Source organism: Paroedura picta, chromosome 1, assembly GCF_049243985.1.
Source record: "Paroedura picta isolate Pp20150507F chromosome 1, Ppicta_v3.0, whole genome shotgun sequence".
Taxonomy (NCBI): domain Eukaryota; kingdom Metazoa; phylum Chordata; class Lepidosauria; order Squamata; family Gekkonidae; genus Paroedura; species Paroedura picta.
Window position 1 is genome coordinate 22,660,375 of NC_135369.1, and position 27,986 is coordinate 22,688,360.

Genomic DNA, 27,986 nt, shown 5'->3' on the forward strand with positions numbered 1-27,986 from the left:
CAAAAGAGTGATGGGAGTCTATGGGGCCTGGTTTTGTGGCTTTTGTTATTTCCTAGGAGCTACCCAGCCCAGTTTATTATTTAGAAGAAGAATAAGAGTTGGTTCTTATATGCCATTTTTCTCTACCTGAAGGAGTCTCAAAGAGGCTTACAGTCGCCTTCCCATTCCTCTCCCCACAACAGACACCCTGTGAGGTGGGTGAGGCTGAGAGAGCCCTGATATTACTGCTCAGTCAGAACAGCTTTATCAGTGCTGTGGTGAGCCCAAGGTCACCCAGGTGGTTGCATGTGGAGGAGCGGGGAATCAAACTCGGTTGACCAGGTCAGAAGTCTGCACTCCTAACCCTAACCCTACACCAAGCTGGCGATGAGTTGAACCCCATGCTTAACGTTCCTGGTAGTTGGTTGCAGTCTAAGCACTTTTTGGGTGGTGTTTTAAGAAAAGTACAATCAAAGCAATCAAGGATTATTTTCCCTGCTGAAGTTTATGCAAACTAACTGTTGTGGGGGGGAGGGGGAGGGACTCAGGAGTTCTCTAAAATCATGAACCCATTGGTGAGGAACTCTTTCCTAAGATGCCTAAAGGGCAAAGGGAAGCAATCAAAGTGATTCCTAGTATCCCCAGGCTGCTGTACAAAGCACGTAACTGCTTTGCCAGATCAGACCAAGGGTCCAGCTAGTCTTCCAAAAAGCACATGAAGGCAGAAATCCTCCCCACTCTATCACCCCCTCCAGCAGCTGGTACTTAGAGGTACACTGCCTCTGAATGTGGAGGTTCTGTTTAATAGCCAGCATGGGTCATAGCTGTCTAATCCTCTTATATACCCATTGAACCCAATCATGGGATCGCAGATCCTCACGAGCAATGGTTTGTACAAAGTCATGCTATCGTCTGTCCTGAATTTACTGCCCATCGGTGGCAGTGGGTGTAGCAGGAAATAAAAAAGCTGGAGAAACAAGACAGAAACTGGCTGCCCTGATATAAGAATTGTAGCTTCCTGCTGCCTTGGATGTTTAATTGGTGAAGTGTTCCGGATCAGTCAAGGAGGGGTTACTCTCTCGATTTGCATGGGCGTGTAGGAAGGAAGTGAGAGCTCAAAGGTACAGGAGAAGGCTATGGTATGAGGAAATTGCAGTTGTGTGAAATGGAGATGTGGATTTGTGCTATTTCCAACATTACTAGGCAAGTTACGTTGCTTGAAGGGAACTTGTGTTCTAAGCTCAGATTTAAAATATACCTTCCTACCAGTCTTCTTCATGCTGTCCTGGAGTATGTTCCTGCCCAACTAGACATCATTGGGGAAATGCCCTGGGGTTTCTTGATGGCCAATGGATCATAGAATCCTAGAATCATAGAGTTGGAAGGGATCTCATGGGTCACCTAGTCCAACCCCCTGCACTATGCAGGACACTCACATCCCAATTGGTCATCCACTGTCACCTGCCACTCCTTTGCCATCACAGAATCAGCCTCTCCGTCAGATGGCTATCGTGCCTCTGTTTAAAAATTTCCAAAGATGGAGAACCCACCACCTCCCAAGGAAGCCTGGGAGTTAATTTTATTTTTTTTATATATTTTATTATCAGGTGATATGATCATATGTGGTTATGTCAACCTGCCCCCCCCCCCAAAAAAGAAAAAGGTCAATGATATTCCTGGAGGGGGAGAGGACCAAGGTGAGTGTGTCCACTGCTCCATTTCTTGGGGTTCTCAAAGCCTGAAGAATGTTTCAGGGGTTTCTCAATGGTAAAGAAAATTGAGAAAGCCTGATCCTAGCTCAGGGCAGCCCTTAACTTAAAAAAGCAAACTATTCCATATATGCAGGTAGACATACCTATTTCTATCTTTGCATCTTAAGTGACATTAAGGAGGAGTGGTGTTACTCCCCCCCCCCACTTGACTAAGATAAGGACTAATATCTGTTCTGTTTTTATGCCTTTCAGCCAGAATTTAATCTCAAAGCTGTGCATGTAATTAAAATACATATACACAGGACAGTAAACTCAGTACAAATGTTCTCGGAGAAGGAGCAGAAATGTGCCTGTCTATAGAGTTGCCCTTCTGATGCCCTTGAAGGACAGCTAGAATTGTAGCCAGCCAGCATGCAAGGCTCCCTGGCTGCTTCTGTGTGCTCCCTTTGCAGACACAAACAGAGGAAAAGAAGCCATCCCTCTGTGGAAGAACTTCCCTCCACCCACCTCCCCTCAGGAAATATAGATGCAAAAGTAACTGTGGAACAAAGTAGGTACTCAGTGGGAGAATGCAACCCAACGTGACATCTTTGGGGGCAGAGAACTGTGTTTATCCCCATTGTTTTGGGGACCAGCATGCAGCAGGCTATCCTCTCTGAGCTCATTCTGCAGAGATTACCTGCATCTCGAGCTAGCCATGACATCAAAGCCAAGCAGCCCTTCAAAGTCAGCAAGGGAGATAAGAAGCCACCTTATCCTAAGAAGACTGTCTGCCTGCCTTTATGTATTTTGTACGGTAGCACAAGAAAAAGCCTGGAGGGACCTCTGCCCAGTTGGAAGGAAGAAGAGTTGGTTCTTATATGCAGCTTCTCTCTACCCGAAGGAGGCTCAAAGCGGCTTACAGTCGCCTTCTCTTTCCTCTCCCCACAACAGACACCCTGTGGGGTGGGTGAGGCTGAGAGAGCCCTGATATTCCTGCTCAGTCAGAACAGCTTTATCAGTGCCGTGGCGAACCCAAGGTCACCCAGCTGGCTGCATGTGGGGGAGTGCAGAATCAAACCCGGCACGCCAGATTAGAAGTCCACACTCCTAACCACTACACCAAACTGGCTTTCACTGGGAAAAAGCACTGGGCTAGCAGAAAGGACTACCTTCTTTATAAGATAGTTAATTAAGCTGATCCTGGGCACATACAAGTGATCAGCCCTGACTTCTGCCAGAAACTGCCCTCTGTCAAAATCTTGAGGATACAATCCAACCTTTTCACCCTGTATCTGTCGCAGCTTGGTCTGTACTAGAATGCTGTTCCCATTTAAGATTTCACACTATACTGATCCTTGGTGTTACGGGAGTACCTGATTTCAGGATTCCAGGTAGGCCAGGGATGCTACCAAGAACCACTGCTAAGGTTGAAACATGTAATACCATAGAGTCTGCACTCCAAAGCTCCTCTTTCCTCCAAGGTTAATTTACTGCTCTAACCCAGTTGCTCTTAACTTTCCTAATGCCGCGACCCTTTAATACAGTTCCTCATGTTGTGGTGACCCCCAACCCAACCATAAAATTATGCAAGTGTTCTTTCACAGAAATTAAACCAAAATTGACCAATGGCATGGAGACCCATTGTTCATGATTGTATATTGTTTTTTCCCCCCAGGGTTTCTCAGTTCAGTTCTGCCTCTTGTTCTACTATGCTGATCTCGCTCTTTTCCGCTGCTCCAGGCAGACAAATGCTGTATCTCAATCTACCTCGCAAGGCTGTTATGTAGATGGTGCCTCCCAGCCAAGCTGTTTGCCCTGCTGCAACCACTGTGAAATGGTTGTTCGACCCCCAAAAGGGTCCCGACCCCCAGGTTGAGAACCACTGCCCTAGTCTATAGTTCATCTGGAACTTTAGGAGAAGTCCAGGCCCCACCTTGAAGTTGGTAACCCTTACTGCTTGCCTCTACCATTTTAGAGGACAAAGTTGAAAGTGCCCCACCCATATTTCTTCTGATTTTTGCCATCAAGTTGCAGCCAACTTATGCCGATCCCTTAGACGATCCCTTTCAAGGCAAGGGATTGCAGCAGTGGTTAGCCAGTTGCCTGCCTCTGCAAAGCAACCCTGGCTTTCTTTGGTGGTCTCCTATCCAAGGTTGACCCTGATTACTTATTAGATAGGCAAGCCTGGGCTACCCAGGTCAAGGTCTTCCACCTAATTAATGTTAGTCATTTTACAAAGGCAGGGATTTGTGGGCAAAATGTTCCACATTTCAGCTTTGGAACTAACAGCAGAGGAGCTTCCCTATTTTGAGGCACCACCTCAGACTCTTAAACTGGAGATTTTTCTTGTTATTGATATATCTTAGCCTACCACCCTTTAAACCAAATTAAGGCTCACATGGAAGTACCTTATACGTTTGAACCCATCAATCATTCATTCATTAGAACAGGCGCACCTTCATATAATTCTATATGCTCCATGTCGAAGTTCGAGGCCTTTTGCCAGGAGCTGAAGGCATCACAGCCGTCAAGGACTTTTAGATGTCTCCCTCATCTCATATTTCCTTCCCCTTTGTCTCTTCCCTCCTGATTTCTCTTCACCCCCAGTATCTTGGCTTGGAGCCTGCTAACTCTTTCTCCTTCTCCAGTGGCGTCTCCTCACTGTTGCCTCCCACCGCGAACATACTCTCTGAATCCAAGAGGAACATGCTGTACAGGTTGAACAGGAGCATGGCGACAAGGGGCAGGAACGTCAAGCCGAAGCCGAAGCCCCGGAACGAACGGCCCATGGCGTAGGCCAGCCAGTAGAGAAGCCTGAGGGGGGAAACAGAGTACAGTAAAGTAGCCAATCTGCAGTTAAGGCCTGGAGATCTGAAATTACAATTTATCCCTCAAGAAATTGGCTGCTTTGGAGAGTGGACTGTATCACATCATACCCTGCTGTCCCTAGGCTCTCCCCCACCTAATCCCCAGAAAGGTTCCAATCTGGAGTTAGAAGTTGTACCCTGTTTTTCACAACATGGAGTCTCAGAGTGGCTTACAATCTCCTTCCTTTCCTCTCCCCACAACAGAAAACCTGTGAGGTAGGTGAGGCTGAGAGAGTGCTGACAGAACTGCTCTGTGAGAACAGCACTATCAGGGCTGTGATGAGCCCAAGGTGGCCCAGCTGGCTGCATATGGGGGAATGGGGAATTAAAGCCAGCTCGCCAGATTACAAGTTGCCACTCTTAACCCCTACACCCCACTGGTTAGCAACCCTAAAGACATGGAAATGATCAAAAAATGATAGCACTCCATAACTGACCTTTCCTTCATTTTAGTGATACCTCAGCAGGAGATGCAGTTGACCAAATTAATTTTGAGGTAGCAAAGATGAGGTAAAGACCATTAAGGTGAATGCACCTTTTGCGACACATTAAAAACTCAATCATGGTGTGAAAGCTCATTGGGTGACTATATGACCATGTCATAGGGTTATGTTTGTAAAGAAAAAATGAGATGAGAACAATGTTGGAAGCCACTTTGAAACTTCATGGGGAAGAAAAGCAATATATAAGTTAAATCAGCGGTCCCCAACCTTTCTGAGGTCAGGGACCGCCTCCGGGGGTGCGGGGAGAGCCGACGGCCCAGGTGCTGTGCATGCACATTTTTGCCACCAGGGGCGCAATGCGCATGCGCGGCAACTGCATGCATGCGCTGGCATCGCCGGTGTGCCAGCGGCCGCACCTTCCTCTTCCCTTCCTTCTCGCTGGGGGGGGGGGAGGAGGCAGGCACAGCTGCCGGCCACCCGGTACTGTGGCCTTCGTGGGCTGGTACCGGGCCACGGCCCGGGGGTTGATGAAAAGTAACAAACATTGGCTGCTCCTCATAGCATATAAATATAATAAATAAATGTCAGACTCCCTCCACTGTAAGAGTCTGGCTTAAACTCTTCTTGCATCAGGTACATTTCCCCAGCTATCCATCAGCCTTACCGGGGCAAATTTACTAAGAGAGCCCTAGTTGTGGGAAGACGCTGGTGGGAAAGCTTCTCTTACCGTGAAAGGGCAAAGAGGCCCGTCAGCAGAGGGATGAGCTTGAGGCCTTCCTGAGGCAGGTAAGTGGAGAGAACGGCGATGTTAAAGAAGTACAGGATGAAAAGGTGGACCGACTGGGACACGTAGTGGCGGTGGATCTCCACTTCTCGTCGCAGCTCGCCAAAGGGTTGCAGGGAGGAGAAGCAGAGGCGGGACACCCCGTACACCACCATGCCTGGAGTGGAAAGGCAAGGCAAGAAAAGAGCAAATCTAAACATCAAGGCATGGATCTGTAGTAGACACCAGGGCTTGAATATTTTCCGCACGAGGGAAGACCAGAATCCTGTGCCAGGGGCAATCCGAATTGTGCACTAAGGACCCGAGTAGCCAAAATGGTTCTTCATGACTTGGGGAGGGGTATTCTGCAATCTGGCTTTCAGGCATGGAACACTTCCAGAAACTCTTATGAAGAAGAAGAGTTGGTTCTTATATGCCGCTTTTCCCTACCCGAAGGAGGCTCAAAGCGGCTTACAGTCGCCTTCCCTTTCCTCTCCCCACAACAAACACCCTGTGTGGTGGGTGAGGCTGAGAGAGCCCTGATATCACTGCTCTGTCAGAACAATTTTATCAGTGCCCTGGCGAGCCCGAGGTCACCCAGCTGGCTGCATGTGGGGGAGTGCAGAATTGAACCCGGCTCGCCAGATTAGAAATCCGCACTCCTAACCACTACAAAAAACTGTATCTCTTCCCTCCTGACTTCTCATATAGGTCGCATGGTGAGTCAGGGCTTTCAGCCACCCTCGCCCCCAACCTGAGTCTGGGAGTGCTATTTGACCTGCTTGGGGGAGGGAAGTGCACACAGACTGATTCAGGTTGGGAAAAGACCACAGGAGGAAGCTAAAAGCTCTTTCCCACCCTGCCGCGGTCCTGATCCCAGGAGAGAGACAAGCAGATGACCACTCAGGTAGCAGGATAAACAAATCAAGAAGGAAAAACGCCAAGGGCGGGCTTCCAATTCCCCTGGGATAAGCAGTACTAGTTTATTCAAACCCACAGCCGGAATGGCTGAAAACCACACCGGTTAAGCTCACCTACTTACTGCTCAGCACCCAGCAGCCATTGCAGTAAATGTTACTGATATATTTTGAACTAATGAAAAGAGGGTCAATGCTGCCAAATAGAAGTCAGAGCGCTGGACTTGCAGATCTGAATCCAAAAACCCATTTCAGCCAGGATGCTCTCTCAGTGATCTCGGCCCAGTTATTTGCCTTCTCATCTAACTCATCTTACTCCAGGGAGGGGGGGGGAGTTGTCAGCATCAGGAGGGAAAAGCCGAATCAGCCCATCATTTAATCTTATTTATTTATTTATTTTATACTGCCCTTCCCTATGGCTCTGGGTGGTTTACATAAAACATTTTGGAACATTTACATAGAACAGTATCAATATAACAATAACATACCAACTAGAACAGCATTTCAACAAACAACCCTGACACTCCCTTGGTAGGTTCGACCTCTCAGTCTGGGGGGAGGGGACTTGTAGATGTTATGGGTCAGTCGGCCTCAAACAAATGCCTGGGGGAAGAGCTCCCTTTTGCAGGCCCTGCAGAATTGTGGAAGTTCCGGCAGGGCCCTGACCCCTCAAGTAAGGCAGGTGGTAATTACTAAAAGGTAAAGGTATCCCCTGTGCAAGCACCGAGTCATGTTCTGACCCTTGGGGTGACGCCCTCTAGCGTTTTCATGGCAGACTCAATACGGGGTGGTTTGCCAGTGCCTTCCCCAGTCATTACCGTTTACCCCCCAGCAAGCTGGGTACTCATTTTACCGACCTCGGAAGGATGGAAGGCTGAGTCAACCTTGAGCCGGCTGCTGGGATTGAACCCCCAGCCTCATGGGCAAAGCTTTCAGACGGCTGCCTTACCACTCTGCGCCACGAGAGACTCAATTCTGTTTTTCTAGATTCAAGTGGGTAGCTATGCGGGTCTGAAGCAGTCGAACAAAGTCTGAGTCCGGCTTTAAGACCACCTAACTTTTATTCAAGATAAAAGGAGGGGGTTTATCTGTATCTGAAGATGTATGCATGCACACAGAAGTTTAAGTCTTGCATAAAGCCTTGCTGGCCTTAAAGGTACCACTGGACTCAAACTTTGTTCTTATGTTTTTCTAGTACAGCCATAACCCCAAAACCAACCCCATTCTTGCCTTTTGCATTAGCATCTGCTCAGTTCTCCCTGGGCCTTTTCAAACCCATCTCTGTGGCCATCCACGGCGGCCTGTCATTCTTACTTGGAGTTTTCAGCTCTGCAGCTGTCCAATGGAACCACAAAATGGCACCCGTTTCTGCATGAACTTCCTGGCACAGAGATGTTGGAATGCCAACTATAGCCTTTTAAAATTTGAACCAGGACTTGGATTCAGAATGCGTTCTTAGTGCCTCTGACCATGTTGTGAGAGGTTTTCTGAGAGGTTGTATTTCTGCCAACACAAACATTTCCTCTATCTTATGACGGTGTGAGTCACCCATGTATCCTCAATGCCTTGCATTGTATTTTCGTCGCTTCGGGAGCCATGCTTTAGCCGAGGAGCAAGCTATAAAGTATAATAAAATTACAAAGTTCAGAGGAAGTTCAAGAGTCCTGATGCTTCTCTCAGTCGCAGCACTACTGCGACTTGTAGTGGTTAGGGGTGCGGACTTCTAATCTGGCGAGCCGGGTTTGATTCCCTGCTCCTCCTCCACATGCAGCCAGCTGGGTGACCTTGGGCTCCCCACAGCACTGATAAATCTGTTCTGACCGAGCAGGAAAATCAGGGCTCTCTCAGCCTCACCCACCCCACAGGGTGTCTGCTGTGAGGAGAGGAAAGGGAAGGCAACTGTATGCTGCTTTGAGACTCCTTCGGGTAGAGAAAAGTAGCATATAAGAACCAACTCTTCTTCTTCTTCAGTAATATCAGGGCTCTCTCAGCCTCACCTCCCTCACAGGGTGTCTGTTGTGGCAAGAGGGAAGGGAGGAGGATTGTAAGCCACTTTAAGACTCCTTTGGGTAGAGAAAAGAGGCATATAAGAACCAACTCTTCTTCTCCTACTGAGGATGTGCAATGCAGAGATGTATGAACAGCTTGGTTCATAAGAGGAAGCCAGCTTTACCGAAAGCTAGATCTCTAGTTGAGATACTTGGGATCTTCTTGCCCTCATACTTTACCAGGGGTGTTGTGAAATCAACATTCTCTGAACTCCTTGGGGGGAAAGAGGAGGGAGTGACTATCTGAGCCAGTGTGGTGTAGTAGTTAAGAGCCTTTGATTTTCCTCTCCTCCTCATGCAGCCAGCTGGATGACCGTAGGCCAGTCAGTTTTCTTAAGAGCTGTTCTGGCAGAGTAGTTCGCTTAGAGATCTCTCAGCCCCACCTGCCTCCCAGGGTGTCTGTTGCAAGGAAAGGAAGGGAAAGGTGTTTGTAAGCTGCTATGGGGCTCCTTCAGGTAGAGAAAAGTGGGGTATAAAAACCGGCTCTTCTTCTATTTGGTCACTGCCAGAAGCATATTTCATTATGACACATTGACCCTGCCCTTTCTCCAAAGAAGAGTAGCAAACATGGTTCTCCCTCACCTTATGACAAGAAGAAGAGTTGGTTCATACATGCCGCTTTTCCCTACCCTAAGGAGTCTCAAAGTGGCTTACAGTCGCCTTCCCTTTCGTCTCCCCACAACAGACACCCTGTGAGGGAGGTGAGGCTGAGTGAGTAAATAACTAACTAAATAACTAAATAACAGTACTGCTCGGTCAGAACAGCTTTATCAGTGCTGTGGCGAGCCCAAGGTCACCCAGCTGGCTGCATGTGGGGGAGCGGGGAATCAAACCCGGCTTGCCAGATTAGAAGTCTGCACTCCTAACCACGACACCAAGCTGGCTCTCCTGACACCCTCCTAAGAATGTCAGGCTAGGAGTTAGAGTTCGACGTACAGGAGAAAAGCAGGGCAGAAATATTTTCATTTTCAACAAACAAGACTGAGATCACTCTGTGAGCTTGATGGCAGAGTGGGAATTTGCTGGTCCTACACTACTATGCACTGCCACACCCTTGGATGTTCAAAGGTAAGGGTGCCTGCTCCATACCAACACATGATGAAGCTTTAAGGGAGAACACACCGTTAAAACAAAACTCCAAAGTGGGTTTTCCCTCTTCTCTTGGGTATGTGTGTGCCCTGAATCCCAAGGTGTACTACAAACACTAATTTCAGCCCACAATCTGCCCACAATCTTCAAGGTGGATTATCAACCTTGTAAGGTTCTTCTAAATGCAGTTGGATGTTTCCTCTGGGTTGGTTGCCCTCCCCTCAACAAGGGAAGTCTATTTTAAGAAAGCTGTAAAATGGTTCTGGGGATGCAAGTGGGGAGAGACGGAACTGTGATGTCATAAACACTGGCCAGCCATGGCTGTGCAAAGCGCCTTCTGCTGCAAACTGGTGAAACAGGTTTCCCCAAATATTACTACAGTGGAGTGAGGGCGCTTCTGAAGCTGCCAGACAATATAGATTTCTAAATAAAAACAAGATTCTTGACTGGAAAACAAAAAATATCCTTAAAAGTAACTGTAAGAAGTAGGTATGACCTTTCTTCCCAGCACAAATGCAAAAATCTGGTGCTGGGCAAAGAATTCAACATGAAGATTCATCTTTCTTCTCCCCACACCCAATAAAAACAAGGCTCTAGTCCTTAGGAATACACAAGATTAAAAAAGTAAAATACTGCATGTAAGAGAAAGGCTGAGCAGTGGTGGGGCCTCATTGCTTTCCACCTCCCAGGAACAAACAAAAGGTTAAGACATTTTCATTGACTGCAGAATAGAGCTAGTTGTAAAATGTACAAGGAGATGTAGCCTGGGATTCTCTCACTGTACTTAACTGGCTACTGACCCTGCTGGGAAATGCTTCCTCTTCTAACCGCCCTTCCCTTGCCAAAGAGACACAAACCACGACGTCTTGCCTACCTATAATGATTGGGAAAGTGGCAAACACCCCACAGCGAAGCGTGTAAACCAAACGGGCGCTCACGGTGGGCATCAGCGGGGCGTCAAAGGGCAGGAAGACAAAGGCGCCATAAATCAGGCAAGGGAAAATGAGCGTGGCCCCAATCATGGAGGCCACGGCCTTCAGGCTGGCAGAGTTACAGTCGCGGCACAGGAGGCATTGCATCCTCTCGGAGAAGGACTTGGCCTGCTCCCCGTCGCAGCTGGGCAAGTCGTCAAAGTGTGCCGAATACCCACGAGCGAGGAAATTCTCTTTCTCGGGGTCACCCTTCTCCTTTTCGCAGAGCACTATTTCCTCTCTGTCTTCCTGTTGTTTCCTCTTCTTTTCATCCCCCGTTGGGGTGTGTTCGATGCAACAGGGGTCGATGGGGACAAAGACGTGAGCTGCCACGTCAGGCATTCCGTTGCTATCCCCATCCTCATCCCAGGTGGCGGGGGCTTTGTAGAAGGCCTCGTCATCCACAGCAGGCCCCGCATTGGCATCTTCTCTGCTCCCCTCAGGGCTATGCCTCATGTCGCTCTTGGAGACTTCGAGCGCTGCAGTCTCACAACTGGGACCGTGACACCCATCGCTCCAACGCAGAGTTGCCTCAGGATCCTCCGAACTCTGCTCCTGAGGGTATCTTTGGTTCGCCTTGTCCCTGGGCAAGTCCTTCCCCAGCACCACCAACGCCACCTCCTCAGAAGGTGTCACAGAACTGACAGATGCCATTTTAGGTCTCCAGCCCTTTTCGGAACTGTTCCGACCTCTGTCGAAAAGGTTTATCGAGCTAGATGTCCATGCCTGTGGGCTCTTCTTAACTCACCAACAAGGTGCTTCAGGAGGGCAAAATACCTCTGTGTAGATTTGGGAAGCAGAGGGGGTCGTCTGTGGAAAGTTTAGGCGGCGGGCCATCTCATTTTCTCTGGAGCAGTCCTTCTTCTAGAAAAGGGATGGAAAAGCACACAGAAGCTTTTAACGACAGGCAGGCATAAGATGACGTCAACGAGATTCTGTAAACTAGAAGGACTCTGAGTGAAGCCAACCTTCCTGCAAGCGAGGAAAACACACGGCCACTTCCCCCACCCACCCACCCACCCACCCACCCACAGGAGCATCTGAAAGAATAAATAAAAGGAGTTCTGGCCAATGGTTAATAGTTAAAAGAAGAAAGTCAAACATCAAGCTTGGAGTGGAAGCTATAGAATCTGGCCTGGACTTTTCTGCTCCTGATTTCGACTGGAGATAGGAGGGGGCTCTGGCTACGGTAGAGCTGCTGCCTGGCCAGAAACCAGAACCAAATTTAACCAGAACGTTTCTCACTTATATATTTAATTACATTTACATATATTCTGCCCACCCTTGTGGCTCAGGGTGGTTTACAATGATTCGTAGTACAGTAGAGCGAACATCACTTATGAACATTTTTAACAGTGAACTGATAACATTTCTAACAGTAAAACAGAACTTTATAACAACTGTTGACATCACAATTGTTAATTCAATTTTTCTGCAAGCCTTGCTGGATCAGGAGTGGTCCTGTGCCTCTGCTGGGCACAGTTGGTGGGGTGAGGGGACTTTGGGGGCTCTAGTTGGTGGAGTTGTTTCATGGGCCTCGGCTGAAAGCTGGGTGGAAGAGCTCCATTTTGCAGGCCCTGCAGAATTGTTTTAGCTCTAGCAGGGCCCGGGCCCTTAGGTATTCTGGGAGCTCATTCCACCAAGTTGGGGCCAGGACAGAGAAGGCCCTGGCTCTGGTCAAGGCCAGATGAGCCTCCCTGGGGCCAGGGACCACCAGCTTGTTGGACCTTGTAGAGCAGGGGTAGTCAAACCGCGGCCCTCCAGATGTCCATGGACTACAATTCCTATGATCCCCTGCCAGCAGTCGCTGGCAGGGGCTCATGGGAATTGTAGTTCATGGACATCTGGAGGGCCGCAATTTGACTACCCCTGTTGTAGAGTGTAGCACTCTTGGGAGGGGGGGGGCTAGGCAGACAGGCAGTCCCTCAATTACTCAGGGCCCAGACCATGTATGGCCTTTAATTACCAAAATCTTAAATCTGATCCAGTATTCAATTGGTAGCCAGTGCAGCAGTTGGAGCATGGTTCAGATGTTGGCTCATGAGAATCGTGGCTGCTGCATTCTGCACCAGTTGTAGGTTCAGGGATGGCCTGTATAGACCAAGTTGCAGAATTCCGGCCTAGAGGTGATTGTCATATGAATCACTGTAGCTAAGTGTTCTGGGTCCAGGTAGGGCGCTAGTAGCTTAGCTTGGCATAAGTGGAAGAATGGCAGCTATGCTTCTCTTGTGACCTGTTCTTCCATGGAGAGGGAGGAGTCAAAGATCACACCCAGATTCCTGGATGAGTGTGCTACTAGTAGTTGGCCTGCAAAAGGGAGCTCCTCCGCCAGACATTTGGTTGAGGTCGACCTAAACCACCACTTCCCATTGGTCCCCAAGCCTCCCTCCTACAAAACTGCCCAAGGCACTGGGGTGGGCCACAGTATGAGTTGAACTGATGCTCTTTGCAGTTTCCACCGTTCTTTAACGTTATTGTTGTTATCATGTTAATGTGATTATTGTTATCACCTCGCTATGACTACAAATTACTACTAACTGTATTGTTTCTTGTTTCATGTAGACAGCCCTGAGCCTTCGGGGAGGGCAGTATATAAATACAATAAATAAGATGGTGTTTGTTCAAGATAGATTAGAAATGCACAATAACCCGATAACATGCTATCGCACTTCAAAGGAGAATTCGGCAACTGCAGAGGGTTAAATTGCAGGCCTGGCATCACCTGGTGCCTTCATGTTCATGCGCACACATTGACCTGTGCAGATCAGCAGTCAAGACAAGAGGTATCCACTCAAACAGAGATTCCACTCAGAGATACTGGGGAGGGAACTGAATCCTGAAGCAAGCAATTTGCACTCACGAGGTTTTAAAAGTGTGCCTCCAGAGATAAACAAGGACAGCATTTTACTAAGGAGAGGTAGCAACAAAATAGAACTTTGCTTGGTAAATAAGGGCAGTTGTAGATGTTGGATGTTGTAACTCTCCATGCAAGAGGATCTGGGAGGGAAAGGGTTAAGAGGATTCTCCCATGCAGGTACACCTGGCCGGGGAGCCCCAGCCTCTGATAAGTTAGATGCTGAGTCACTTTGGACGTTGCTTGCCTTCTCTTTCATCTTATTTAGGACCCCTCTTCTTCCTTTCTCTTATCTGGGCTTGAAGCTGTAGCAAGTTAACCTGTTCACACAAGAAGTTAAAGGTATCTAACATGAATACTTCATGTAAGACATGCTTCTATTTTTATAAGTAACATGGCTTTCTCGTGTTTCCACTGGAGTCAGGCCTTCTTTGTAATTAGTGTGAATGGCATTCTCCCCTTAACTGGAATGGTAGAGGCTCTGGGATACTGTTTAAAACTTCTGGGTTTCCAAGGCATTTTTATTTTTCCCAATAGTCGCTTATGAAGTACCTGCATTCACATTAATTTACCCTTACCTTCACCTTAGTGTTTATTTTCCCTAGTGTCAACAACTCTAAAAGGGAGGCAGGCAGAACCTGTCTTGTTTCAGTGAAAATGGCAGTTTACAATATAAATGAATAAGCAAATAATTTCCCCCTGAAGTACTACACACACAAGCAAGCAGTGCTGCATACATCCTACAACCAAACTGCTCAGCTGCATGCACCTGTACAGGACACCAGCATGTCATCACAGCCAGCACAAACTACGGTTTGCAAATTCACTTCAAACCATGATTTGCAATTCTGGATTGCCAACCAATAACAAAGCCATACTCTTATCAGTTCAACTGTTGTACCCAACAAAGCTACACATTCTTAACAGTGATTTGCTCCAAAATCGGAATTGAGCCACAATCTTTACAACAGCCTTGTAAGGTAGGCCAACACTACTGCCCTTCCCTGGAGGCAAGAACTAGCATGCTTAAGGCACACATTACTGAAAAGAGATTCAAATAAGGCACTTCATATCTCTCCTACATTCCTCCTATGCTGTTGCAGTTCTCAGAGGAGATCTGATAACCATCTTCAAGTATTTAAAAGGCTGCCCTATAGAGGATGGAGCAGAGTTGTTCTCTCTTGCCCCAGAGGGACGGACCAGAACCAATGGGATGAAATTAATTCAAAGGAAATTCTGTCTCAACATCCAGAAGAACTTCCTGACTGTTAGAGTGGTTTCTCAGTGGAACAGGCTTCCTCGGGAGGTGGTGGGTTCATCTTTGGAGATTTTTAAACAGAAGCTGGATAGCCATCTGACTGAGACGCTGATTCTGTGAGGGTTCAAGGGGGTGGCAGGTTACAGTGGATGAGCGACAGGGATGTAAGTGTCCTGCATAGTGCAGAGGGTTGGACTAGATGACCCAGGAGGTCCCTTCCAACTCTATGATTCTATGATTGATAAATATGGCTTTCCTAGAAGTAATTGGTTCCTATTTCCAAGCAGACCTGCTTTAGGATTGCTCTCTATAGTAGCAACATGTAGAATTTAGGAGGGGAAATCGTTTAAATTTTAAGGAGGGAAAAAGACTAGAGTGAGGACTTTTGTGGGGATGAATACACTCAAGGACAAATCCTGGATCTTCCTGCTCCAAAATTCTTCAACATCATTTGGTTCTGCCACTTGAGAAAGACCAAGGAGAGGAACATCAAGGCGGCTGCTTCATTCTCACATTGAAAATTCCTCCATTTTTAAATTCCAGAAGTCAGAGACGCTAGAGGTCAATACCTGCCTGAAAATGCCCAACAACATTATAAGGGTACTTGTAATGCTCAGAAGAGTTATTTTCTAATTGCCGAGGCCTGGCACACGCAGTAAAAATAATAGCACTACACCTTGGCTTAACTTTAAGCCAGAACTGGGGGAGGGGGCACATAAAAAACAGGATAGTATTTCAAGGACGATTACACGGAAATTACTCAAACCTCTGGGGGGGGGAGGGAAAACGAATCCACCGTTTACCACCTTTTATCCTTTCACCACTGTTCCCACCCCTGTCAAAGTCCCGCACGCAGAAAGAAACTCGTTAGTGGAAAAAGGAGAGGAAGAGACAAACCATTACCAAGAAACTGGGAAATGTTCAAAACTGGTTTAGAACAGAAGTCAATTGACAGAGGAGAACAATTAAAGAAAAAAAGTAGAGGGAAAAGGGTTTTTGGAAGAAAGAAAATGGATCTTACCTAACCTGAAACAGGCACACGTAAACAATGCATGAAGCACACCCTACTCTCTGTTACCTGCTCCTCCGAACCACCGCCCGGCTCGGCGACTCACTTTTCCACCTGAGAAAACAAAACTGAGCTTGGTCCGATCGCTAGGATATAAATACAGCTACTGAAGGATGGCTCCTTCTGGGAGCTACAGTGCTTTTTTCCAATGCCCTTCTGCTTTCAAACCGGTCCAACCTGCCCAGGTGGGGCTGGAATTACAGGGCAAGGGGGTTGGCTGCCCTAGCCCCACCTTCTAGGACACCGGTCGGCCCAAAACGGTTCGGCTGTGGTTTTCAAAAATATTCTGACTGAAAACGGTAAATGTTCTCATTTGTAAACAATACCTTAATTTTTTTTAAATTTTATGTTAACAGAAAAACCAGTTTAGCCAGATAGAATATAAGATCGAGATACAACCTAAAGAAAGAAACCTGTTACATTGTAAAAGCCCAACAGATGCTATGACATTCGCAGACTACAATTAAAGGGAACCACTTCCATAAAACCCCACAAGGGGAAGGGAAATCGTTTTTTTTTTAAATAAGGTATTTCATAATCCTACAGTATGTCGTTACCTAATACAAAACAGACGGACCTTATAGGAAGAAGCTATTCTTCCCCTAGGCTTGCACAAAATACATAAATCTAGGCAGGAAAAAAGAGAACACGAGCTCCATCTGTCTCTATTTTTGTCCCTGGTAAATGATCTTGCCTATTTTTGACTTTGGGAGAATTCCTTGTTAAATGTTAGATTCAGTTTGATAAATTGTTGATTTACATTATTTATAGCTTGGCTTTTTTTTATTAGATTCAAGGCACTTTACATAGAATAAGTCAACAGGATCAGTGGGATAGGAGATAAAACCCAGGGGTGGCCAAACTGTGGCTGTCCAGATGTTCATGGGCTAATTCCCATGAGCCCTCACCAGCACCTGCAGGCACGAGCTCATGGGAATTGTAGTCCATGGACATCTGGAGTGCCACAGTTTGGCCACCAATGCATCATGCAATAAAGTTTGACTTGTTAAAAAATGTCTGGAACCAACAAGAGAGCAAAAATATTGGTGAAACATGTTAATGTGACATGTTAAGCCGACATTTCTCAACTTTTTTACCATTGAGAAACCGCTGAAGTGGTGCAATCATACAGAATATGGTCGGGAAGCAGGGCTATGTACACGCCCACCTGGGAGCCCTCCCCACCTCTTCTAGGCCTATCATTGGCCATTGGGTGCAGTGCACACAATAGATAATGCAATTTAAATGCATTTTAGAAGTAGATTTTCCTGTTCCACACAGGAAAATCCACCTGCCGAAGCACATTGAAAGTGCATTATCCTGTGTGTGCGGAATGGGCCCTGGTTAACGTGACCATATACGGCCATATCACCTGATAAATGTTTAACAAACTTTTAAAATGTTTTTAAAATTAATTAACTCCCATCCATTGGGAAAATGCTTCCAGGGCCATCAAGGAGCCCCAGGAGTTGAGAAAGCTTTCATTAAACAAAGCAAAAATTACATACTAGGAACCTACATAAAGCAACAGATGGCACAAGCTAAATATTCTACAGCAGGGGTGTCCACCAGCAACTTTTCCGGTGCCTCGTGAGGGTTTTTAGAAAATGGGCAGGACCAGGTAAGACCTTTCCCCAGCAAGGTTTCTGATCAGCCAGTAGAAATTTGGTTTTTTTTTTAAAGGCTGATTTGGCAGCATCCGCTGTTACAGCTCCAGGATCTCCACTGCTTGACTAAAGGTGAGCGTCTGTAGCCATTTTGTGGCTGACACCGCTTCCTGCAACAGCCGTTTTGTGGCTGTGCCCACTACAGTGTCAACATTCAAAAGGTGCCTGCAGGCTCTACAATGTTTTCCCCAAGCTGCTTTCTGAATTGTTTTGCTAAACCGTAGCCCTATTTTCCATGCAAAAAAGCTCTCTTGAATAGTTTTGTTTTGCTTAGTTCAAATAGGTCTAACCAATATGAAATAGAGCGGTGTAATGACTGCCCTTGCTGTAGATTCTATGCTCTTAGCCAGGGGTAGTCAAACTGCGGCCTTCCAGATGTCCATGGACTACAATTCCCATGAGCCCCTGCTGCTGGCAGGGGCTCATGGGAATTGTAGTCTGTGGGCATCTGGAGGGCCGCAGTTTGACTACCCCATGCAATGCAGCCTAATATCACATTAGCCTTTGGATCATATTCAACATTGTCCACCAGAACTCCTAAGTCCCTTTCACATGTACTACTATCGAGCCAGGTATTCTCCATCTTATATTTATGTATCACTCCTGTATCCTATGCAAGCACTGGGTCATGTCTGGCCCTTGGGGTGATGCCCTCTAGCGTTTTCATGGCAGACTCAATACGGGGTGGCCTTGGCAGTGCCTTCCCCAGTCATTACCGTTTACCCCCCAGCAAGCTGGGTACTCATTTTACCGACCTCAGAAGGATGGAAGGCTGAGTCAACCTTGAGCCAGCTGCTGGGATCGAACTCCCAACCTCATGGTCAGAGCTTCAGACAGCATGTCGTTGCCTTACCACTCTGCGCCACAAGAGGCTCTCATTTATGTATAACATTATTACCCAAATGTGATACTTTGCACTTCTCCTATTAGAAGTTGCACATCTAGCACTCTATAATACTATTTAAAGCTATGCCTTGTTGCTCTATCTTCCACTTTGCTTCTACAAGGGAACACGGGATTGATTGGTCCTACATTTGCAATTTTGAGTTACTGTGTCCTAGAAGTGGTCAGCTTACCCTGCTGTGTCTCCCACTTAATGCACTTTGGATAACAAGACTGAATAGGTGTAGTGTGTTAGATCGGGCTTTGAGCATTTAATTTCTAAGAAAGTTTAATGAACACAAAGAGTATACAGGATCGCACCAAGCGTCAGGCTGAGCAAGGATACAAAGAAAAGGTGAAAAAGTGCCCTTACTGAACTCTACACTCACTCTAGCAATGATGTTGCTAGGATAGTCTAAGCCAGGGGTAATCAAATTGTGGCCCTCCAGATGTCCATGGACTACATTTCCCACGAGCCCCTGCCAGCGAAGGCTGGCAGGGGGCTCCTGGGAATTGTAGTCCATGGACATCTGGAGGGCCGCAGTTTGACTACCCCTGGTCTAAGCACTCTTATTTTAAAATGTCTTCATTACCTTAGCACTGGAACTTCTCCCTATTGCCCCTCACTCCATGGACAAAATGGAGTCCCTAGGTTGCTCTGACTAAGAGTTGAAAGATAGGGAAGAGCATCTTCCTTATGTCCTGAGAATTTATAATCTTGCCTTTGAGACCCCACCCACTCTGGAGTCATTCTGGCTTCCCTGCTCTGAAGAGAAAACATTCCTTATCTACCATGCTTTGGCTTTCCAAATCTTTTGTACTTGCTTTGGCCACGACCATTTATTTGTGCAAGCACTACTGTAAGCTTAAAGACTCATCCCCTTCCCTCTTTTCCCCCCAGCTATGAATCTGCAGCAGGATTCTACCTCACAGACAGAATGCAGTGCTTAAGGTTGTGTTATTGGGGTGGATTCTAGGGTGGAGGGCATTTTTCAAACACACACCACTGAAGAATCGGCCAGTTGTAATTTGTCACATGTTACTGGCTTAAAAGAAGAACAGCTAGTTTTTATATCCTGCTTTTCACTTACTTGAAGGAGTCTCAAAGTGTCTTACAATCACCTTTCCTTCCTCTCCCTACAACAAACACCCTGTGAGGTAGGTGTAACTGAGAAAGCTCTGACAGATCTGCTCTGTGAGAACAGCTCTAACAGGACTGTGATTATGTATGTATGTATTTATATTTTTATAACGCTGCTCCCAGCAAGCTGTGGCTCACGACAATTTACAAAAAAGTACAATTCAGTTTACAAAAAATTCATTAGCCCAAGGTCACCCAGCTGGCCGCACGCAGAGGAGCAGAGAATCAAACCCAGCTCTCCAGATTAGAAGTCGCTACTCTTAAACACTATGATCCACAGCAGTGCCCTTTTCAGTGGTTGTTGAGGACCTCTCTTTCCCTTTTCACCAGTGGAAGACCTAAGGCAGGGGTAGTCAAACTGCGGCCCTCCAGATGTCCATGGACTACAATTCCCATGACCCCCTGCCAGCATTTGCTGGCAGGGGCTCATGGGAAATGTAGTCCATGGACATCCGGAGGGCCGCAGTTTGACTACCCCTGACCTAAGGTTTGCAGAACTCTTCTGGATTAGGCCAGCTGTCCATCTAGTCCATTCTCCTGTTTCCTGGTTGGGTCCAATCCCAGGAGCTGACAATGATGTGAAGAGTTTTGAGAGGGGAGAGAGCATATTTTACATTCCAGGGTGCTCGTTCTGTCACAATTGCTTCTGTGCACTTGTATTATCGACTCAACCCGTACACTTGCAAATTGTTATAAAATCATTGGGGCCAGGGGTTTCTGGAGCAGTCCCCTGTCCTAGGAAACACCTAAAAGCTGGCTGCAACGTCCCACTGCTTGTAAACGGGGAGCATGCTCAGTGCTATTTCATTGGTTTATGTTTCTCCGTATCTCTGGGATAAGCTTGGCAAGATAATGATTGACTAAAGTGTCCCATTGTTCAATCAATATTTGTTTTGCAGAATTGTACATAGCAGCCTGGACTGGAGACAGATTTGCATTGCAGACCTGAAACTCTCCAGGAAGCAACTTTCTTCAGTGGGATCACACGCCAAGCGAATGTTCCCAGGACTAGGGAATTAAGGGGAAATTCTTGCCATGAGCCTTACCGATTGGGGCATTTACTTTAATTGATGATATCTCATTTTCTCCCCAACTGGAATTCAAGCAACTTAGAGCACTATTCTCCCTTCCTCCATTATCTCATAACAACAACCCAGTGAGGTAGGCCAGGGCAAGAATTGTGACAAGCCCAAGGTCACCCAGCAAACTTCCATCTTGAGGGGATTCAAACCTGGAGCTTTCACGAACCCATTCCGACACTCTATCCCAGTCTTTTCCAACCTTCTGACTGTGGAGTAGCCCCTGAACAATGTTGCAGGCTTCCAGATAACCCCGAAGTGATGTCAGCTGGCTCACCTTCCTGCCAGGTCCCCAGAAGTGACACCCGACACCCCATCTCTCCCTTCAAACAGAACACTCCCACCCCACTCACCCAGCCGGAGAACGGCAGCCTGCTCTGCCCACTGCTTGAACTGAAATGCCAGGCACCATTCCCAGCCACCCGCAAAGCAGCCCAGCAGCTTGTTCTGCTGAGCCTAAAAACCCACACACACACAGTTGAAGAAAAATGAAACACCCCACCCAACAAAGACTCACTGCACCAGACTCCAGCTGCCACCAGCAGGTTGAACAGATGAGAGGAGCCTTGGCCAGCAATGATTTGAGTGGCTCCTCCCCTTCCCACTCCCTCCAGAGCTAGCATTGGCCGTTTCAGGAGGGGGCGGGTCAACCTGCCTAAACAAGGTGAAAAACACCCTGGGTTCTTTTTAAAAATCTTTTAAAAATGTATATATTTAAGCAAACTGAATCCCTCACACCCAGCGTAACCCCTCTGGGGATATGTGTAACGCTGGTTGGGAAACACTCCATCCAGTAGCCATACCAGCCAATTAAAGCCACCTTCAGCCCTCCCTTTTAACTCAAGCTAAGGTGTTGGTTTTAGTGGTGGTAGATCAAGCAATTACATCAATGAACCTCTTGCTTGGGTGCCAAGTCTCCAAATATCGCACATCCCGAGACTCTAGAGCAGGGGTAGGCAAACTGTGGCCCTCTGGGATGTCCATGGACTACAATTCCCATGAACCCCCGCCGACATGCTTGTTTGGGGACAGGGATCACCATCCAGTTGGTGGTGGCAGAGCATTTGATAGCAGGGGATCATGGGAATTGTAGTCCATGGACATCTGGAGGGCCACAGTTTGCCTAGAGGCAGGACTAGGTGATTCCTTACTGAATCGCAACCTCAGTGGAAGGCTTTCCCCACACTGTTGGGAACTGTCATCTCTGAACATGTGCAGTCACAATGATGTCATGTTGAAGGTACAGACTGCTCGCCACACACACATCGAGCCATGTAAATTAACTGCATTGAATGTAAGACACTGTTGAGCTGCTAGTGCCAGTTTATTGTTCCCCATTTAAACTTGCAGGAATTACTATAAACAGGCATGCAGATGAGTCTCAGCAGAAGCTTTGGAGCATGATGGCTAGCTGATAGCCTTCAAGTTTCAATCTGAAGGAGCCAGAAGATCTGAACTACAGGGCCAAAGGTGGAGACCTAGGAACCCTGTACATTGCTGCTGATTTTAGTAATTGTAGAGTTTTGTGATAGCCCATGGTAGCCTGATTTTGTCTGATCCTGAAAACTAAGCATTCATCCCTGATCAGTATTTGAATGGGAAGGCAAGCCACCTCTGAAAGTCTCTTGCTTTGAAAATCCTAGTCTCACTACGAATTGACTGTGACTCGATGGCAAAAAGGGGGAGTGTTTGTGAACAGCAACCTCTGTGTGTTTTCAGGTAGCTCTGGCATTTCACATCTGATTTGGAGGACTAGGCCCAATAGAATGAATGGAATTTTGAGGACAGGTGCAGTAATTCACTATGACAAAGCGGACATTTTTAATTTTAAAAGTAACAGTTACATTAAGGTTCATGTAATAAGAATCACTTCCTTTTCTAACAACATTGACTGGACCCCTGAGCCTTCACCCCCTTGAACCCATACCCTGCCCAATCATGGGTCTGTTAGATTGTTTACTGTTTATTGTTAGAATGCTATTTTCTCTGTTTATTGCTATTATTATCACTGTTACCTTTATTTGCTATAGTCACAGAGTTGGATGTACTGTTCTTTGTTTTTGTTCCATGTGAACTGCCCTGAGCCTTAAAGGTAAGTGTATCCCCTGTTCAAGCACCAGGTCATGTCTGACCCTTGGGGTGATGCCCTCTAGTGTTTTCATGACAGACTCAATATGGGGCGGTTTGCCAGTGCCTTCCCCAGTCATTACCGTTAGGGGAGGGCAATATACACATGTAATTAATTAATAATTGTAGGTATGTTGAACTGTAAACTTCTCTTAATGAGAGATTAAATCTATAAAGAGCTGGTTTTAATACCTCACTTTTTACTATCTGAAGGAGTCTCAAAGCAGTTTACAATTGCCTTCCCTTCCTCTCCCCATAACAGGCACCCTGTGAGATAGGTGGGGCTGAGAGAGCCCTGACAGCACTGCTCTGAGAACAGAGGACTGTGACTAACCCAAGGTCACCCAGCTGCATGTAAAGGAGCAGGGAATAAACCCTGGCTTGCCATATTAGAAGCTGCTTAACCACTACACCAACCTGGCTCCTGGTAAAGTTTTGTATTGAATTTAGTTGCCAAAGTGGAATTATCTGAAGAATATTTTAAGAGCCTGGGCTTCTTCCCAACTAAACTCATCATAAAGCAAAGATCCCTGGATAGGAACACTGCAATCCTACATAGAGTTATGCTTTTTTTTAAACCCAAGCAATTTAGAAGTCTGTAACTCCGTTTAGGATTACACCATGACTTACATCTATCCATTTTATTTCAATACTGTCCCTCTTGGTGACCCGTCTCTGGCCGGTGAATTACACACACTCATTGTCTACAACAAAACGGTTTGACAATAAAATCTATAAACGTTAAAACCACAGTTAAAGCCAGGGATGTTGTATTGCTTCTGCAGAAATGAAGAGAACTGCCCACCCTAGCGTTTACATAAGTGTTAAGCATCATCGTCATATATTTACCATAAAAATTCAATTCTACAGTATATGCACTAGGCGAAATAAAACAGAGGTAAAGATCTACAAACATAAACAGACCGCTGTAACTATAGATCTATTATATATTTTAAATAACAAATAAAATAATGAAAAGAGAATTGTCTTTCCCTCCGCTCCTTCCCAAAACCAGACCAACCAGTCCAGCACTACAACTGTCAATAAAGTTATTTTGAATGCTCGTTGAAGCCGGAGGAGCAGCCGCGCTGCCCTCACTCCAGTCCTGGCAAAATCCTGCGCGCCAACCAGCCGTCGACCATTTAGTCGTGTCACACTCTCGCGACAGCCCCGGACAACCTCGCGCACTGAAGTTTCACAGGGCCCTTTTCCCTTACCAACACCTGGCGCGTGACGTCACAACGTGCGCTCGGGCGCCCCGGAGCGGGCTGCGGGGGTGGGGGAACGGTGCGTGCAGCCGAGGCGGGCGCGCCGGTTCTCGCGAGGCCTGGAGGCGAGGTCTCGCGAGAGTCGGCTGAGGGGGGCAGCCGCCGCAGCCGCCGGAGGAGCCAAAGAGGGAGGGGAGAGAGGCAGGGCGTGATGGCGGCCGAGCGGGGCCGGAGGCGGCCGGGGCTGAGGAGGGGGCGGCGAGAGATGCGGCAGCCGCAGCCGAGGGTGGAGCGGCGCTGCAGGGCGGGCCGGGCTTGGAGCGGCAGGTGGTGCTGCTGAAAGAGCCTCCGAGGCAGCCACAGGGCCAGGCTGGGCGCCATGAGCCAGGGCAGCGGAAGCGGCGGCGGGGAGCCTGAGGCCAAGGCCCTCCACACCAAGCGGCTCTACCGGTGAGTGAGGCAAGGGGCAGCCTCCCCAGGGCTGCTTCCCCCGCCCGCAGAGGAGGCAGCCTGCCTTCAAGGACTCGCCCGGGGCTCCCGTCCTTTCCCTCCCCCCGCAGCCTCTAGGGCGAGAAGAGGCACCCTCTGTTTCTGCCTTCCGTCACCGCACACTGCAGAGGTCTGTGGAGTACATCTCGCTAGCTCCCCCCCACTCCCGTCTCCGTTGACCTCTAAGTAATTGATAACAGGGTGTTCATGCACCCATTACACGTGGGCATTTTCTCCTTTCCCCATAATATTGGTGGTGGTGCACAAACGGGTAGTAGGTCTCTGAATTTCCTTTCCCCCACATCCCTTTAATATTGTATTTATTGAGGTTATATACATGCCTTCTTTTCCCATAGGGCCCATGACAGCTTATTTTATTTGCCTTTTCACCGTTTTATTCTCACAACAACCCAGGGAGGCAGAGTGTGGATTTCCACTTGGGTCACCTGGATTCTAGGGTGTTGCTCCGGCCATGTGTCGGGAAGGCAATTCTGGCTATGCTTGTTAAATATTCTAGGGCTCTTTCTCAGTTTCTATGGGAGATTCATCTTCTCCCTTTTCCTTCTTTTGGTTTATTTCTGCCTTTCCCCTTAATAAGAGTTTTGTGGGAAAGGGTCACCTGTGATTTAACTGAGATATGTAGCAGGAACCAAAGAGGATGAGGAGAAGCGGCCTGTGATGGCAACAGTAACCTGCAGAAGAGGAGAGCTAGCCAATAAAACAGCCCTGTTTATTGACTTACTTAATTTATACCCTTACCTGTGTCCCAATGTGGGCCTTCACATTTTTCTTCTTCTCAGAACAACTCTGTGAGGAAGGCTAGTATGACTGGCCCAGAGTCACTCAGCATGCTATTTGTCATGTTGGGGATTTGAACCAGGTTCTCCCAGATCCTAGTTTGATACTCCACTATAGCATGCTGTTTCTCCACCCGCTTCTGTAGAGCACCACATCTGAGTGTCTGATGTGCCTTGAAAGTTTACCCTGAAATACAATTGTTAATTTATAAGGTGCAGCAAGACTCTTGATTACTGCAACATTTCAGTGCCCTCTGCCACCACCATTCTACTCCATAAAGATATGGTTCTTTCCTTCCTGACATGTCATTTAAAACAGCATTTGGATGAGGCATTTGACTGTCACTATGCAGGCCATGCTTGTCTTTGGGGGAAGGAAATGGGTTTAGAGTGCGTTAGAAAAAGTTACCCTTTCCAAATTCATCTGGTGAGTCTGTAAGTGGGCTGGCTGCTGAATCCTTGGCTGAACAAGCAGTACATCCTCTGGTTAGCATGGGCTCAAGTGTGAGACAGCAATTTGTTCTGGAACAGGAAAGATGGCAAAACGCTTGTAATTGGATTGTGTCCCTAGAGTTTGGCATGCAACATCACTTTTTAAAATAGACTGTGGCATCTAATTTGTTTCTCTCCAATGAGCAAGCCCAGCATCAGATGTCAGTGCACCAGCCAGGCCCAAAAGCAACCTCTTAACACCCAAAGTCATGCTGCTATTAAGTGTGGTAGAATACCAAATGGTGAAGGTCATTTGCCGTTGCTGTTCTGTACTTAGGCTTCCCTTAAGAGATGGAACCGATTTGCTTGTACATAGAACTAGTGGTGATTAATACACTGCCCCATATTTTCCCCGCACGTGTTTTGAATATACTATTTGTATATGGTATTGTTCACTTCCACCTAACCTTGCAATTGAATTTGTTGGTTCCAAGTAGCCTTGTTTACAATATTCCTTGCCTTGCTGTCAATAGGGCATTTGAGCGGAATATTGGGCATGTGGTCCCTGCGTCTTCCCACCAGTTGTTCAGTGGAAATTCAGCAGCCTTGCCCTGTGGTTCTCGGTTCTATCCTGCTGCTAAGCTCAATTTGGCCTGTGGGGCATCTTTCTTCTAAAAGGCTGAACAAAACCTGTATACCTGAAGGGGACTTAATTTGAGTATGCTGCCTCTTAACACTGTTCTCATGTTGTTAATGTACATATGTACACAGAACAGGGTTTCTAATACCTCTCAATGCCAACAAGTGGCTTGCAAGAATTTATTCTTACAGTATGTATATGTCTTATCTATATGATGCTAAGCTGCCTTTGGTTTCGATCAGTAGGAGCTTGTAAGCATCTGGTCCCTCCTTTAGTCATCATGGAAAGGCACAGGTCAGAAGAAGCAAAGGAAGAATCAGCCCTGTAGTGTCTAGTCAGGATTTGGCTACAAATAATCGGAGATAGGGCCTTTGTTCTCTAGAGACTGACAGTTCAAATAATGAAATTAAATTCCAGAAGGGTTGTTGTTTTAATCAGTCCCTTGTAACAAAATGAAAAGCCCAGAAACCAATTTAGAGGTTACTGTGGCACCCTTCTCAGGTGTAGCATTTTCAGCGGACTGCAAGCAGCAGTGGAACATGCTGGGGCTTGGGAATGTTTGTAGGAATCTGCAAATGTCTGAACAGTGTTCCCAAGTGAGGGGCTTTGCCTCACTCTTATCCTGGAATAAATACAGAGAAAATGATTAAAGGTGTGTTTCATTGCAGTGTCGTGGAATCCTTCATTTCCTGATAGAAGCATGGATGTCTTGGATTACTGAATTTGGGGGTCGTGGGGTGACACACTGCAAATCCCTGAATGTCTGGATGCCTTTGGTGGCTAGGGGTACAAGTCATCAAGGCAGTATAGAATTCCCATGCAGTTTCCAAAGCAATACCCTCCTGACTTGAATGTGTGTTTTTGTAGAGCGGTGGTAGAAGCAGTGCATAGATTGGATCTCATTCTTGGAAACAAGGCAGCTTATCAAGAAGTATTTAAACCAGAGAACATCAGCCTGAGAAACAAGTAAGCACATTGATTTAACCTTTTCTCGTGGTACAGAAACTTAATGAGGAGGCGACATGCCTCCTCCAGCACAGTATCTTGCTGGTTCACTGTCAGTTTTCAAGATACAGGAAGCCAGCTTTTTCTCGCAGAATGAGAAGCAGCCTTACAAATGCCATGTGCAAAAAGCACTAGCCTATTTTTCTAGATCTCAAATCCCCCACCCAAACCACTCACATAGTGGATCTACATATTACCTGCAAGAAAAGCCCTTGGTATTCATGGCACTGGCTGGAATAGTCTGAGGTTTGCAAGGCAAGTTAACTTGGGCCTGTAAAATGGTTTAATCCCGAAAGATGTAATTTGGCTTCTTTGCTGATAACTTGATATAAATACTGGCAGTCTATTATTGTATTGATTTGAATTCGCTCTTGAAAATTGCAAGGTGGGATATATAAAATAAATGCATGCCTGAATTAATCATATTTGGCTGTCAAGAGCCTGGTGGGAGAATCAAAGTTTCCCATGCAGATTCCATCAGTGGGGATTATGCCGGTGAATTCTGAAACAAATGTTGCCTTAGCTCTTCCTAAAACTTCTGAGCTATTGGAAGCAGTTCCTCCTTGG

The 27,986-nt window shown here is 46.9% G+C and overlaps 2 protein-coding genes across 7 annotated transcripts in view; one reads left to right on the forward strand and one right to left on the reverse strand.

The window, feature by feature from the left end:
* Positions 1-1,715: 1,715 nt before the first annotated feature.
* TMEM79 (transmembrane protein 79) lies at positions 1,716-24,090 on the reverse strand. Of its 6 annotated transcripts, none has more exons than XM_077327084.1 (4): positions 24,066-24,090; positions 10,675-11,635; positions 5,711-5,924; positions 1,716-4,487 (listed from the first exon to the last, which is right to left on the reverse strand). In XM_077327084.1, the coding sequence occupies exons 2-4, from the start codon at positions 11,423-11,425 to the stop codon at positions 4,271-4,273; spliced, it is 1,182 nt and encodes a 393-aa protein (XP_077183199.1). In that variant the 5' UTR covers positions 11,426-11,635; positions 24,066-24,090; the 3' UTR covers positions 1,716-4,270. The 6 variants fall into 6 exon arrangements, with proteins under 6 accessions (XP_077183199.1, XP_077183166.1, XP_077183192.1 ...); XM_077327051.1 differs by lacking the exon at positions 24,066-24,090 and adding an exon at positions 21,224-21,325; XM_077327077.1 differs by lacking the exon at positions 24,066-24,090 and adding an exon at positions 21,239-21,317.
* A 132-nt stretch (positions 24,091-24,222) lies between these two features.
* The window catches only part of SMG5 (SMG5 nonsense mediated mRNA decay factor), a 37,780-nt gene continuing 34,016 nt past the window's right edge, over positions 24,223-27,986 (forward strand). The window contains exons 1-2 of the mRNA XM_077327020.1: positions 24,223-24,506; positions 27,282-27,380. Of these exons, the coding sequence (XP_077183135.1) occupies positions 24,436-24,506; positions 27,282-27,380 (170 nt within the window). The 5' untranslated portion in view covers positions 24,223-24,435. The remainder of the gene's footprint in view (positions 24,507-27,281; positions 27,381-27,986) is intronic.